The 16,976-nt window shown below is 38.2% G+C and overlaps 1 protein-coding gene across 1 annotated transcript in view; it reads right to left on the bottom strand.

Annotated features, from left to right (window-relative positions):
- Nucleotides 1–15,958, bottom strand: part of PLS3 (plastin 3) — a 58,991-nt gene extending 43,033 nt beyond the window's left edge. Inside the window, exons 1-2 of the mRNA XM_079727895.1 lie at nt 15,929–15,958; nt 400–480 (exon numbers count right to left, since the gene is read on the bottom strand). Coding sequence (XP_079584021.1) covers nt 400–472 — 73 coding nt within the window. The 5' untranslated portion in view covers nt 473–480; nt 15,929–15,958. The remainder of the gene's footprint in view (nt 1–399; nt 481–15,928) is intronic.
- Nucleotides 15,959–16,976: the final 1,018 nt, after the last annotated feature.

The following is a 16,976-nucleotide window of genomic DNA, read 5'->3' as shown; positions in this document are numbered from 1 at the left end:
CTGATTAGCGAAAGGTAAAACATCATCTAATGGTTCTTAACATCTTCAGGGGTCACCTGGCCCTTTAAGAATATGCGGAAAGCTCCAAATCCTCTCCTCAGAAAAATATGATACACAAAATATGATAACAACACAAAATTTGTCTAAAAATTTCAGGAGCCACAGCAGCCCCCAGTTAAAGACTGGGATCCTGGACTAAAAACCTTTGACCATATTAGATACTAGATATAATTAGCAATAACAGTTTAAAGTGTAGCTTCTAAAACTTTATTCCATTGGTTTTAACTATCTTGCCCTAAGTTTCATGATTAACCATTCATATAATTTTTCAGAGAAATAACTTTTATTAGTACCAAATAAAGACTGCTTTGCTATAGTTACTCTACAAAAAACACTTACCGACTTTTGCAAAGGCCTCTTTGAGTTCATCAAGCTCATCTTTGGAAATCTGAGTGGTAGCCATCTCATCCATTTAAAGATCTAAAGAGAAACCAGAAGGGTTTAAGACTTTAAACAGAAACAGAGTCATAGATACAGAGAACAAACAGGTAGTTGCCAGAGGGGAGGAGGGAGGGGGAGGAAAGAAATGTGAGGGAGCTTAAGAGGTACAAACTTCCAATTATAAACTGGAAAATAAATAAGTCACAGGTATGAAATGTACAGTGTGGGGAACAAAGTTAATAACTATTCAATATCTTTGTGTGGTGACACATGACAACTAGACTTATCATGGTGATCAGTTTTAAATGTACAGAAATATCGAATCACTATGTTGAGTAACAGGAACTAACAGTGTTGTGGGTCAATTAAACTTCAAAAACAAACTCACAGAAAAAGAGATCAGATTTGCAGTTACCAGAGGCAGAGGTAAGTGGAGGGGGAATTGGATGAAGGTGATCAAAAGGTACAAACTTCCAGCGATAAGATAAATAAGCACTTAGGGATGTAATGTACAACACGATAAATATAATTAAAACTGCTGTGTGTTATATATGAAAGTTGTTAAGAGAGGAAATCCTAAGAGTTCTCATCACAAGGAAAACAATTTTTTTCTATTTCTTTTATTTTGTATCTATATGAGATAATGCATGTTTACTAAATTTATTATGATAATTATTTCATGATGTATAGAAATCAAATCATTTTGCTGTTCACCTTAAACTTATACAGTGCTGTATGTCAATTATATCTCAATGAAACTGGAAGAAAAAATTTTTTAAGACTTAAAAAAATTTTGTGATGGTTATAAGCACTCCTGCCAACTCTCATTTTAGGGATAATTTAGACTTTCTAGAAATGCAAACTACTAAAACCATCTGAATAGGTCCTCATATTTCTAGCTACAGCCATAATAAAGAAAACAAACAAATGAGAAGTTATCATTTACCAAAAGTTATTCAGAAAAAAATACTTGTGAATTTCCCTTTCAAGGACAAAATCTTACATTACGTTCAAAGAATGTAAGGAAGGGGAAGGTACCGAGCAATGACAGAAATTCTTGGTTATATGTGCCAAAACTAAGTCAAAATTATGTGACCAAAGATTCGTGTAAAATATAACTTTTTTGGGACTTCCCTGGCGGTCCAGTAGTTAGGACTCCACGCTTCCACTTCAGGGGGCACGGGTTCGATCCCTGATTGGGGAACTAATATCCCGAATGCCATGTGGCGTGGCCAATAAATAAATAAATGAATGAATAAATGTTAAAAAAATAACTTTTTCATTTAGCATTACATATCTATCTATCTTACTGGCTATTTCCATTTTTCCCATCTTTATTGAGATATGTGACATATGATACTGTGTAAGTTTAAGGTGTGTATCATAATGATTTGATATACATATATATTGCAAAATGATTATCACAATAAAAGTTAACACATCTATCACCTCACATAGTTATCACCATTTTTTTCCATTTATATATCACCATTTCTATATATCACCATTTTTTTCCATTAAGCCATTTAAAAATCTTTCACTGTGAAAAAACTGATTTTCAGATAGCATAAAAACAGCTATCAATCATTCCCATTAAAGGAGGAGTCAACTAAAACAAATTATTTTTGGCTTTGATACAGAAACACACACAAGAGCAGGCTAATCAACACATCTTTGTGTACACAACTTATTAATATTATTTGAGTTTATACTCTTTCTGATTTGGCCCTATTTTACCTATTTAACCAATAGTCAGGGCTTGGTAAGCTATGGCCTGTGGGCCAAATCTGGACCACTGCTTATTTCTGTATGGTCCCCAAGCTAAGTATGGTTTTTACAGATAAACATTTGCTGTCAAATGTTTGGACCTCAATTAAGTGAAATGTTACCCCAGGGGGGGAAAAATTCCATTCTTCTCATCAGTAGAGTTGTATTACCAAAAAAAGTACTCAAATATTTCTTATATTTTGACTTTTGTCAGTAAAAATCTGTGGAAATAATATTTAAACCCTTGACATTAATAATATAATATTCTTATTTTGCCTCTTGGCGTACAATATACATGATGTGGACCTTTACAGAAAAACTTGACTGAGCCCTGCAACAGAGAAAGGAGGTCTGTACCACAACGGAAAATTCCCACATACCAACCTATTAACAATTTTTAGACAGAAGGAAATGAAAATGATTATGTGTTGTCCTTTTTTGTTTTGGCTTTGTTTTTTTCTATCTTTTTAATCTTTTTAAAGACCTTTACTTTTTAGAACAGTTCACGGCAAAATTGAGCAACAAGCACAGAGAATTCAGTTCCCATATACCCCCTGCCCTCACACTCGCACAACCTCCCTCATTATGAACATCTTCCATCAGAGGGGTACATTTGTTACAATTGATGAACCTTCTTCGATACAGCATTGTCACCTAAAGTCCATAGTTTACCTTAGGCTCACTCTTGGCATTGTAATACATATTACGCATTTTGACACCATTATAGTATCATACAGAATAGCTTCACTGTTCTAAATGTGTTGCCTTTTCAAAAAAGTAGTCTATGTGTAAAATTTCACAAACTATGTGAAATGCAAATTTGAGATCTTATATTTATCCCTTTTAGACATTTCAAAAATAATTTTTGAATAGCCTTTCATATGTATTTGTGGGATTTATTTATTTATTTATTTATGGCCACACCGCGGCATGTGGGATCTCAGTTTCCAGACCAGGAATTGAACCCATGCCCCCTGCAGTGGAAGCATGGAGCCCTAACCACTGGACCACCAAGGAATTCCCCCTTTTAGACATCTTTATTAAAAGTTAAAAAATTACTCGCCAACTCATCTTTTTTGCCATGATGACTAATACTTAGTACAGAGACGCTCAAGAGAGAGCTGGGCCACATCTGTCTTTTGCACACCCATAGTTGTCACTTCTACAACTTATCACAGTCCCAGGCAGGTAGTAAGGCACTCAATAAAATAGTATTTTCATAAATTCATCCCTTCAACAACTTGTGTCAAGGCCTACATTAGACAAATTCATATTCCTACTAATTCCCTGAACCCTCATAACAGCCTTTTGAGGTAAATATTCTTACTCCCTTTTTTCTTATTAGAGATAACCTAGGCTCAGAGAGACCATGGACCTGGAATTCAAACTCAGGTTTCTCAAATCCCTGGGAAGTTTTAAAATGACCATATGGTACTATTAGCTAAGTTTCCACCATAATGTAACACATTTATAATGACTCATATTTTTAAAAAATTAAATAAAAACAGACTTTTATAAAACAGAACTTGCCTGTTCATAAACTTTTCTTACCTATGGTGTTAAAATGTCACTAAAGAGGGACAACTTCTTAGTAGAAAGTTGGGTAAAAACACCTTTCAGAGCAGTCTCGGGATCTATAAGGTGAAGACCTTCAGTTGGATATGAAGGCAGATATTTTAAAGATTAAGAGTAAAAAGTGATTTTGCATAAGTTAAGCTGCAACGTGATAACAGTACTTTTAAAAAGTATTGTAGGGGGCTTCCCTGGTGGCGCAGTGGTTGAGAGTCCGCCTGCCGATGCAGGGGACACAGGTTCGTGCCCTGGTCCGGGAAGATCTCACATGCCGCGGAGCGGCTGGGCCCGTGAGCCATGGCCGCTGAGCCCGCGCGTCCGGAGCCTGTGCTCCGCAACGGGAGAGGCCACAACAGTGAGAGGCCCGCGTACCGCAAAAAAAAAAAAAAAAGTATTGTAGGGACTTCCCTGGAGGTCCAGTGGTTAAGACTGCGCTTTCACGGCAGAGGCTGCAGGTTTGATCCCTGGTTGGGGAACTAAGATCTCACATGCCCCGCAGCATGGCCAAAAAAAAATATTCTATATTTTATTAACATGGTGTTCAACACCTCACATGACAAAAATACTATATAGGATTTACTCCAATTTTCTTCATGTATATTTTAAGTAATGATGTTTTCAATACGAAATTATTGCCCATCTCCCGTAATAATACCACACAGAACAATGGCACAGAAAGTTTGAAAGTGAGACTGTCTCAGAAAATCCAAAACATGTGGCCTCTCCTTTACTTCTTTTTTTTTAATAAATTTATTTATTTTTGGCTGCATTGGGTCTTCGTTGCTGTGTGCAGACTTCCTCTCATTGCGGAGATCGGGGGCCACTCTTTGTTGCAGTGCACAGGCTTCTCATTGCGGTGACTTCTCTTATTGCGGTGGTTTCTCTTGTTGCGGAGCATGGGCTCTAGGCTCGTGGGCTTCAGTAGCTGTGGCTCTAAGGCTCTAGAGTGCAGGCTCAGTAGTTGTGGCACATGGGCTTAGTTGCTCCACGGCATATGGGATCTTCCCAGACCAGGGCTCGAACCCGTGTCTCCTGCATTAGCAGGCAGATTCTTTTTCTTTTTCTTTTTTTTTTTTTTGCGGTACGCGGGCCTCTCACTGTTGTGGCCTTTCCCGTTGAGGAGCACAGGCTCCAGACGCACAGGCCCAGCGGCCATGGCTCACGGGCCCAGCCGCCCCGCGGCATGTGGGATCCTCCCGGACCGGGACACGAACCTGTGTCCCCTGCATCGGCAGGCGGACCCCCAACCACTGCGCCACCAGGGAAGCCCAGAAGGCAGATTCTTAACCACTGCGCCACCAGGGAAGCCCCTCTCCTTTACTTCTAAAGGTCCTTTCTAGTTTGGGCAATTCGTGAGTCAATAATAATGTAAAGTAGTTAGTCTTTTTTTTTTTTTTTAAGACGATTTTATTCTCATACTACTATATCACTTGTATAAAAGAGAAAATTAGACAAAGATGGTTCTGGATATACCCCCCCCCCGCCGCCCCACCGCACCCTTTATCCCTGCTGAACAGTGGGTTCTGACTCAATCTTTCCTTCCCACTTCTCCCCTTTGTAAGCAGCAGGTCTGAACAGGGTAGAAATCCCTTCCCTCTTTTTATACACCTCCCCCAACACACACCTCTACCCTCACACAGTTTACCAAGGCGTCTGTTATATGCCTAGTTCCTGCCCTCAAGGAATCTACAATCTGGGGAAGACAAAAAAATGTAGATAATTATAATCTGACATAAAGTGAATTAGTGGTTGTAATAAAAGGTAGAGAAGGAGAAAGACTCTGAAGACCTTAGGGATTATTAATTCCATCTCAGGCAGGCCAAGAAAGTAGTACTTTTGTTCTTCGTGCAAAATTAGGAAATACATAGATCTCACAGAAATGATTTCGAGGCACTTGTTTACTTAAAAAAATATTAACACAATGCAGCATTTAAAAAACCCAAAATATACTTTCTGTTCTTTCTTTCTTTATTTATATGGCCGCACTGGGTCTTAGTTGCAGCATGCGGGCTCTAGTTCCCCGACCAGGGATCAAACCTGGGCCCCCTGCATTGGGAGCATGGAGTCTTAACCACTGGACCACTAGGGAAGTCCCCAAAATATACTTTAAAGTTTTCTAATTTCTTATTCCTGTCTAATTATCATAATGAAAGCTTAAAGTGTCCCCTTTTACACCTATAACTCAGATTTTTCATCTGCAGGAGACATGAAGAGGCACAATTGAGTAAGAGTAAAAAGAACTGCAATACACATATATTCCCAAAACAACATTTGTTTGATCCAGGATAACAAAATAGTTTAATTTAGGAGTCTCTCACTTGAATACATTCAATTTCATTTATTTACAATTATTTGAAAGTAAATAAATAAATGCTACCCTGAAGCACCTGAGCTAAAACTAAGAAATCCAACATAAAGTTTAAAAGGCTCACAATATACACTTCAGTTGGCAAAAATCACAATATTTAAATTAGCTATTTAATGCAGACTTTTTTTTCCCACTATGAATAAAAAAAGTTTGTCCTTAAGACTACTCAAAGGTACTTGATGGAATCTTTAAGGAAATCAAGCAATTAAATACTATCTTGGGAGAAAATATCACATTTAAATAATTTAGGGAAGACAGGAACAGGAGCATCAGATTTTTAGAAAACTTGCAAATTAAAATTACTGAAAGCTCTATCCCTCTTCATCGGGCATTCATTGAATTTTTTCTCTCAAAGCAAGTAAAACATCCCAGACTGGGGTTTAGGAAGCAAAATAGATGATGACATCATTATTGCCCTATAGACACGTTGATTCAATCCTGAACACTTGCGGCAAACTGTTGTTCCCCACCCAAGAATGCAGTATGTTATGATAGGAAGATGTGGAATCAGAAGACATCAATTAATGCCCCGGCTCTGCTACTTCCTAGCAGTGTGTCTATGAGCGAGTTTATTTAATCCTGTTAAGGCTCAGTTTCCTCTTTTGAAAACAGCGATAATAACTACTTCCCTAGGGTCCTCGTGAAGATTAAAGATGGCATGTGAAAGCACACTGCAAACTATAAAGTACTATACAGCAACTTCAAATCCTTAATGAAAGAAAACGGTGAACAAATCAATGCCTAAGTAATTGTGAGAGGCTATATAAATATAAGGCATAAATTCTACTAAGAACCTTTTAAATGGAATGTATGAAAAGTTATGTCATTTGTCCTATAATTATTGACTACAGAGTATAATAGATCTCCTTCATATATAAAAATTATAAGCCTTTAAGTCGAAGTAATTTAAGAAGGATGGGACTAACAAAAATCTGTCAGCCATGTTTTACCCATGACTCAGTTTGGCTCCTGCATAAGACCAGTTTCTAAACACAACTTGAAGAACGGCCAGGAGATTTTTTTTTTAAATACAATTTTTACTTTATATCAGGACCACTTAAAAAAAAATAGCTAACAGCTTGTCAATATTGTCACATTCCTCCTACTTTGCACATTTTTTTCATAAGCAATGCAAAATAAAAGGTGAAGAGGTAAAAAGTAAATATTATTGCTGAATAAAAGTTTAACCTCAATTTCACAGTATGTGATTGGTAGGTAAAAAGAAAGTCTGACTTTTGAAATATGTTGAAATGTGTCCTTTTCCCCAGTCTGTCTTCCCACAAAAGTGAACTTTATTTACATGGAGAGAGCAGGCGCCGATATTTAAAAAAAAGAAAGAAAGAAAGAAAGAAATATATTTTCCCTCCATTTAAATTTAGCCAAATGAAATGCCATCAAAAGTAAAAGCTTCCAGGGTCTCTGCATTTTTCTGAATTCTCTCATCTGCAGAGCAGTTTGATCTGTCCCCAATTCTGTTTCCTCCCTAGCTCCTATGCCTGCCTTCGCTATAAAGGGAAAGCATCAGGAGAAAAGCAAACCCTCTCCCTAAACATCTGAGACACAGGAAAACAGATTTTCAAATAAGGGAATGAAAGGAAAGCAAACAAAACCTTGTTTGTTTGTTTTGTCATAAAAGGATATGGTGTACAACTGGGTCTGAATTCAGGGCGTCACCCATAGAGGAATCTTATGCCTATGAAGTCATCCCTAATTACAGAGTTTGACTAACAATACAGCAATTATGAAACCACTCCACTGGCTCCTTTAACTATACTTAAACCCTCAACACAAATCTTTGCTGAGAAAGGTGTACCTACAACTACCTACCTGAAACTATTACTCAAATTCTAAAAGGTATTTGATGGAGATGAGGAAAGGGGTGGGGTGCCTGTTTTCATCCCCTAAGGCGATTCACTTTAGGAATGCTGCTGACTAAATAATCTATTTACTAATCTGTGTCATTCAGAACCACGCCAGTCAGGAAGCAGGGCACACAATGGGAAACTTAACCATAGATAATCAAGAGTTGATTACGAATTTTATATTTTTTTCTTGAAGTTGAGAGGAACTAAAAGGTAAAAGCAGGGCATATTCACCATAGACATTATCCAGCCACTTGTATGCCAGGTAAACAGAATTGGTAAAGTGAGGCTGATGACTTAAAATCAGAGATTTGGCCACACACACTTAAGCTGGTAAGCTCGAATCATGAAGAAGAGAGGGTGGACAAAACATGGAAGAATACATTGTTTGTATTTGTGTATTTGTCACCTTCCTCTGTCCAAAACAGGCAGCGCTTTGGAGCAGCCACACTTCACATACCTACGTGTACCAACAGAAACTGCCACCCGGCCTCCTCACTAGTAGGTAAGTCAACAGCACTAGTCTCCAGGTCAGATGGGCGTGCAACACTCTGAGCTAAAGCTCACCCACTCTCACTATGATTACTCAAGCTCTAGTGCCCCGTTTCCAAATGACTTGAGAAGATTTCAACTTGAATGTCTATCATATTCACCCACTTACTCATTTATATTCAAGCCTTAATTGAAGGCTTAATAGGTACCAGGCACTGTGTTGGGTGCTGCAGATATAGAGATTTAGGACCCAAAGTCTCCTCTCCAAGACCTTACTGTCCAGTGGGGAGAAAGATGGAAAAACAAAGACATAATATTAATGCCATCATCCTATTCACTGAGTGGTGGGGTGACAGTGGTGGGCTTCAGGAAAAGTTTTCCAGAGAAGGTGACTTTTGAACTTTATCTTAAAACATAAGTAGGGCTTCCTCAGACAGATATCACTGGTAAAGGCATTCCACGCAGAGAGAAGATGATATTCTAGAGGAAGATGATATTCTAGAGCTGTAGAAAGACAGTGTGGTTGGAGCACTGTGCCTAGGGTTTGAGAGAGACACAACTGGAGCAGAAGGTCAGGGTCTAATTTAGAAGGGCCACACTCAAAATCTGGACTTGACCCTCTGGCCAAGGGAGAAGGAAGGTCAGTGAGGAAAATCCCATTCAGGAGAGTCTAAGTGTCTACATTTGAACTTACTGCCACATTATTTCTCCCCTTTTCAAATATCTCTCCTGTCAAATCAGGTCTCCTTTTCAACTTCCCTACTTTCCTCAGTCTCCAGGTTTACAAATCTGAGAAGTTTGGCCACAAGAAACAAAGGGAGATTGAAGTAAATCACTAAGCTCTCTGGATTCTTCCATCATATCCCTTTATCACCTCATGTCTGGCCTTTTTCAAAGGCCTTTTAGCTGATCTATGTATGGTCCTGTCTCCCTCCAATGTAATCTCTACGCTGCTAACTTCCTGAAGAACAGATCTAAGGTATGTTTCCTACGAAAGCAAGTCCCAACTTTTAAGCACAACATCCTAAGCCCTACACTCTTCTGTATTGATACCTGTCTATCTTTCCAATGTTTCTTCCCATTACACACACTGCACACCCTGGAATCACACTCTCTTCACACCCTATTCCCCAAACAGGCCATGTATTTTCCCACCTCTGTTCCTTCTCCTCTGTGCTTCTCTCCAGTGGAATGCTCTTCACCTGTCTCCTATGTACTTTTCAAAAGCATCTTTGAGAAAGTCTCTTTGGAGTGTCCCCACCTGAGAGAAAAATTCTCTGTTCCCAGGACTCTCACAGAACTGCACGCTTTCTTCTGTTACAGCCAGTGCTGGAAACTTTCAGACAGCTCCAATTTTAAATATCTTACTGTCAGACCATATGTACTAATTTTTGAATGGGAAAATACAGTCACCACAAGGATAGCATTTAATACTACTATACATAAGCTCTTTGATGGGATGGAAGGGACCGTTTCCCATTCATCTTCATATTCCCAGCCCCTCTCACTGTGCCTACAGAGTAGGTAATATAAATAATTAATATAATAACATATCACTGTAAGTTTATACTATAGCAGCTAACATTCTTGGAGGACTAATTGTTTATATGGACTGTGCTAAATGCTTTATATACATTATGTAAGTTATTTCTCAGCAAAACTCTATGAACCACGTAATAGTGTTATTTCCATTTTACAGAAAAGCAAACAGGATTAGAGAAGTTGAGTAACTTGCCCAAAGTCACACGGCTAGACAGAGGTAGAGCCAGGTCTCAAACCCAACTGCACCCGACAGCAAAGTCAGCATTCTCAATCGTTATGCTGTACTGCATAGCTTCCTCAACCACGGCTTCGTGAATGAATTTATCTCCCCACAGACTATAAACTTATTAAAGTAGAAACACAGCTTACTCATCTCTGTATTCACCACAGCGCTTTACGCAGAGACACAATGCATTCTCAGTAAATATCTTGAATCAAAAAAGGTCCACATCTAGTACCCACAACCATTTTGATCATGTCAGTCCCATTTCAGGAAGCTATAATTTCTTATGCCTAAACAGCTGGTCTAAACTTTGCCTGGTATTCCTGGTCCTCTAGTGTTCCTACGAGTCACATCTAACCAGTTTAACCTTTCAACAACACTCAGAATTAGCTTTTTGATCACAACCATCCTCCTGAACGATACCCGTCCTATTAACTCCTACATCAGCATCTTTTATCCTGCCCCCACTACCTCTTTTCCTCCCTGTCTCTGTATCTACCTTTCACACTTATAAAGCCCTTCTCTTTATTCCTCTTACCTTCTTATCCAAATCCTACTCATCCTTCAAGTCTCAGCAAAGCCTCATCCTCTCCCAAACCACATTTCCCAGTGACTCCACAGCCCAGCTGATCTTTCTCTTCAACTCCCACAGGATTTAGAATCTTGCCACAAAATTTAGCAGTTTAATTATAGACTTCCTCCTATAGTTACATAAGTGGATGTGAGTACAGTCTGGCTGGGACATCCATCATCCTACTAGATTCAGTTCATCTGCCTCCACACTGATCCTCAAACTTGGTCCAAGAGAATAATCTTCCCCAATCAAAGACAACCATTCTTTCACCAAGAGTACACACATACTTGTCTAATTACTTGCTCTGCAAGTCTTATTTCAAGATTGTTTGTTTCTCAAGAACAGAGTCTAAACTTCATCTTCCTCTCGGATACTCCCACAATGATAATCCATTGCTGGATGCTGAGTACAGAGGTATGGCTCAAAAAATATTCCAGTTGACTGCAATGTTTTGAGGGTGGTGATAATCTGCAACATGCCCAATATTCAACGATTACTGAAATTATATTAGGGAAGAAACAAGAGCCTAGGGTAGTTGAGTGACTTTGCCCAAGACACAGAGCTGTGCAGCAAATGTAAAATTAAAAAAAGTATGTGAGAGAGAAGGTAATTAACTACTCTTACCGTAAAAATAAAAACAAAGAGGCTACATATTGCTCTGTGGAAAGAAGGCTCATGCCTATTATACCCTATGGAAGATAATTTTTAAACTCCTAACCAGGAATTCCCTGGCAGTCCAGTGGTTAGGACTCTGTGCTTCCACTGCAGGGGGCACCGGTTCGATCCCTAATCAGGGAACTAAGATCCCACATGCTGCATGGCACAGCCAAAAAACAAAACAAAACCTCCTAACAAATGTGACCATCATACTGAGAAATATGAACGGTTGCCAGAAAATGCAGTTCCTTTCAGCTAATTCGTTCTTATTACTTAAAGGAGGGATTCACTTAATCCTTGAACTGAAATCACCAAAACTGTAACTGTGTAAAATATATAGAATATTGGCAATGGATTCAGCAGATACTATATATTATAGAGTTCTAAAAGTTCTTTCTTCAAAATACTGGTGTTAAGTGAGTACTGATAATAAAACAGGCCATACTTTTTAAAAAGGACATGAATGCTGACCTTCTCTTATGGCACATTCATTCCTATATATGACATGTTTCTGCTTCCCTGTATTTAATAGCCCTTAATTTCAGCCACTTACATGCTAACTACTGTAAACAACCATTCCCATTGTATCAGTGCTAATAACTTAGTACAAATGTAAGCAAACACTCAAGTATCAATGTGACGATTTGATTTTCAGTTTAGGATTTCTTTTTTCATACATAAGCCATCACTGTGGTACTCCTAGTTTTTTTAGTGATTAGTTTTTTACCTTACAGCTGATTTTTCTCCAGGGGCAAGCGGCTTGGAGTTTTGTTTGCTTACTTTTAGAAAACTTTAATGGAATCTTGGTAGAGGAGCAGCTGTAATAATTTAAGAGGTTATATGCCTCTTTCTCAATTTAATGATCTGTTGCTCTGAAAGTCACAAGTGAGTCAAACTCTAACTGGTCTCACCTGTGTCACAGGTTTCTAGTCCTGAAAGTTTAGGAAAGGTAAAAGCAGACAGAAGAAGTGGTGAAGGATTTTACTGTTTATTATTCCAGCACCTCAGCATTATTAGAAATTGTTCGTTATAGTCAACATGGAGAGCAGACTTCTGTGATGAAAGCAACATACAACATGTAGAACATACTTTACTTAACGAGGTTGTTTTTCAGGCCTAGATCCTCTGGTAATTCTACTGGACATTTCAGCCGCAAATTGGTAAAACTACACAGAGGACATTGATAGATAACCCCCAATAGAACAGACGGTATTTTCCCATGAGGTACTGTTATATATGCTGTTAGACTGTACAGGATTCGGGACTAGAGAATAAAGCAGCTGGCTGATGGAACACACATCTGGATACATTTAGCAACTATGCTTCTACAATTCATTTAGATTAAAATAATAGGAACACAAAAACATATCATTTTGGTAACACAGCATACCATTTCAGGGACATTTGTGAAATGACCTAAAAAACCTTACTTACTATTTACATGACAAAATACGTTTCAAATTCCAAATCAATTGAGCGATGAACTCTGGAAGGTTCTATCAGTGACTGAAGGCTAACTCTCCCTTTTATCCAACCTCAAGCAGCTGCCTGCCTATAAGTGCAATTTTGCTTTGGAGGTACCCAAAAACATTAAGGAGACTTAAACATTAGCTCACTATATTTAATGTGAAGAAGGGATTGCTATCTCCTGCGTGTATGCTGCTCCAACAATGCCCATGGATGCATGAGAGAGGGTGAAGGTTTATTAAGAAGGGCAAGGGAGCGGAGGCGGCTGTTATTTGCCAAGTAATGCACACAGAGTTAAACTAAGCTATCTTAGCCCTCTTCCTACTTCCCTAATACCTACAACCAATTAAGCCACCTCAAATGTTCTGTCTGTGTTGTGTTGTTTTAAAGGAGATGCAGCATAGGGTTCTGGTTGCTAACCAGTGACGCCCCTTCCCCAATTCCGGTAGCTCCCCACCCCCCAGCGTGTCCCACCATCTACTTCTCTATCTCCTCCACTAGGCTGTGAGCTCCTTGAAAGCAGGGCTGGTACCTTATTTGACTTTGTATCTTGGCTCACAATAAGCCCCTACTAAATGTTTGTTGAATGAACTGATGTTTGTTAAGTAGGGAAAGTGAACAGACTTAAACATACTGCAGGCTAAGTAGTTGTCACGCATGGTTTTCAACATGCATACTCTATAGAGAAAGCTGGGAACAAAATAGTCAAGACATAATAATGTTCCCACATTCTTCACAGGCACTTGGCCTGTTAGCATGCTTTAACTATCTACTGCTCTTTAATACTTCAAGATACTACAAAACTCTTCAAGATGTTTGCAACCTGTTCTTTGAATTTAGCTGAAAGTCAAACAAAGTTTTTTTTTTCTTTCAGAAACAATTTTTACTTGGCAACAATTTTGGCAATCAAGCAGCACATTTCACCTTTACAATAATATACATCACGCACACAACATGTTTTGACAAACCTGCAATTTATAGATAAATGTATCATTCAGAAATAAATGTAAATTGCTGCAAACTAAAGCTGTACTTAAAATTTTTATTATGAAAATTTTCAATGTATACAAAAGAGAAAATGGTACAGCAAACACCCATAATCCCATCATCCAGATTCTACATTTATCAGATTTATCAGGATTTCCCCACTGATTCTCTCTTCCTGTCCTCTTCTTTTCCCCTGCTTCCTCCCTCCCTCCCTTCTCAACCCCCCTTCCCCCTTCCCCCCTCCCCCTCCCCCCCAACCTCCTGAATTATTGTAAAGCAAACCCCAGACATCCCATGAGTGATTTCACCCTACTTAGCTATTAAATGAGTTCATTTCCTGGAAACACCTCTGTTCTGTTCTAGGATCTAGCATAAGCTAGATTCTAATTGATCTTTTTTTCAAGTACCAATACCTATGAGTCACTTAAACCCCAAAGGGTGCCCAATCCTGTGTCATTTCCTGGAGGAATATCAAATACTTCCATTTTAAGTAAAAGTTTACTTTCCTCTTTTTGTCTTAATAAAGATAAGATCTTTAAGCAATGGCTATTTTAAAATAAGTTAATAATTTTTCCCATAGAAACATTCACATCAATTAAGTCAGATTGAAGACATTCTTTAAATTCTTGCTAGACAAGAGTTTTGTAGATATTTAATATACATCTTAACCATATTCTAAAAGCCCCCTTTCCTGTTAGGAAGAATACTATATCAAACCCAAAGACAAAACAAAGTTATACCTCTACTTCCCCATCTTTACAAAGCTAAGAAGTATTAACTCCTTGGATTGAAATAGCACATTCTTCTTTTAAAAGGTCCAATCCCTTTATTTCCTAAGTAAACTCTGACATTTTCCAAAAATATCTGAATAATTTATGGAAAAAACATATCTGCTGCTAATGAAATTAATTAACCTTCACACTTGAGGAGTATTTCCATTCTCCTTTCCTGTGAAAAATAACACGGAAGCCAAGGGCAACCTTCAGGTATATATCTCTCACAAGGCAAGATCAGACCAGTTAACTCAAGACAAAATATTATGATGTACAACTCAGAAATCACTAGAGAGAAAATTTCAGCTTAGACTTTGAGCTAAGCTGGAAGTTTATCTGTTAGTCACTAAAATGGCCTCCTGCACTGTAACATACCCTGCTTATATGTTCTCAAATATGGTACTTGTTAATTGAGAAAACTAGACTCTTTTGTTTCATACTTCACTTTTTACCTCATACGGGTGTAGTTAAGTGCAACTAATTTGAGAGGTTACCCTTGATTCGGAGTCAAGATTTACACAACCAGCTATATTGAAATAGGAGAAATAAAACATATGATCATTATGTGATAGAAAACTCTGGTGAGTTTGCGAGCATCAGAAATCACTATCACTACCATATTATAGTAACACCACCAAAATCTCATCACCAATGATTTTCATGTATTTTGCAAAGTATGAATAAACACCAGGACAACCGTTTGTCATAAGTTATTTTGTAAGAGTAGAATATCAATCTGTTTGCCATATTCTGTCATGACAGCTACCCTCAACATCTATTTCACAGAATTTTGAAGAACCATTTAACAGGGATCAAAAGTATTTGAAATTCCATTCTCCTTCGCCCCACCCCCCAGACATAAAGTAAGAATTTCTGTCATTTAAACCTTTGGCATCTGACTTGATAGATACAGCTATATAATTAGGATTACAAAACCAATTTTTAAAAAGTACAAAGTCCCTAAAATATTCCCCAAATAAAGAAAAGACAATATAGAGAGAGAACAAGTCAGATTCTAAACTTCAAAATTTTCTCTTAAAACAAATTTGCTTCTACTTGAATACATAAGATTTAGAAAGCGTCTCCAAATGTGTAACTACCCAAACACATAATCAGGATTTCGAGATGTTTAAAGTACATTTCTGCTTCAATATTCCATAATATAAAAGTTAGAGCCTAACGAAATAATATTAAAATTGTTACCCTTCCGGGATGAGCGCAAACCTGTTGTTTCTTTCTCGCAGCACTAAACAGAAGGAACCTCGCACGCCCAGAACGCCAATCTGGAAACCCAACATTCTTCTTACAATTGCAACTTTAGAGAGCAAGTCATAACACTTCCTGCTCGAGAGAAAGAGCACCCTGACAAAGCAATGATACAATACTTACGAATCCCCTTCCTGTCAGCCTCACGGTATTTTGCCAAGTATTAACAAATTCGAACTTCACAACACTTAGAGAAAAGTGAAATTTTTCATTCCAGCTCCACTGAAATCATGCAAGAACACAAGGGAATTTAAAGTTGGTTCAGGTCAAATAGCTACAACCCACATACCTATTTAAACTTTGAACATTAGCCAAGTAACCTGCTTATTTTAGAACACATGGAACCAGCTTCTCCCCAGAGGCCAAGTCACTCCTCCATAGGAAAGTGCATTACTTAGAAAGGCAAATGAACTGTCCCAGACCACTTACGTTCTATTATTCATCTCGATCCATACTTACGTCTTCATACAACACACTCCATATGCTAGGTGCCAGAGCATTAACTGCGAGTATCTATATCTTGTTTTCTGTTGCATACATACGCTGTTAAGTGTAGGAACTATATTTTCTACCAGCCTAGCATACAGGAACGAAACCAATACTCGCTGAACTGAATTTTCTACTGAGAGGCAGTACTGCTGAGTAGTTTAGAGTTCTGGAGCCAGACTGGGTTCAGATCCTGTCTCCACAATTTTCTAGGTTGTCTTTGGACAAACTGCTTAAGCTCTTGTGCCTGTTTTCTCATCCAGGGATGATCATAGTAACTACATCACATAATGATAAGTATTCTGTACATTGTTGTGATGCTTAAATGATTTAATGTGCATTCAAATTTTAGATCATAGCCTGGCAAATTGTAAGCACTAGGTATGTGATAACTGCTATATTCTTATTATTGAAATTTGTTTTTTAACTGGTCTAGCAATTCTAATCAGTTAATTGTTAAATGAAGCAACTGGTTAGCTATGAGTTCTCACCCTTTATG

This window comes from Hyperoodon ampullatus (genome assembly GCF_949752795.1).
Source record: "Hyperoodon ampullatus genome assembly, chromosome: X".
Lineage (NCBI taxonomy): Eukaryota > Metazoa > Chordata > Mammalia > Artiodactyla > Ziphiidae > Hyperoodon > Hyperoodon ampullatus.
The sequence above is the reverse complement of the archived record's forward strand: the minus strand, read 5'-3'. Positions and strand labels throughout refer to the sequence as shown.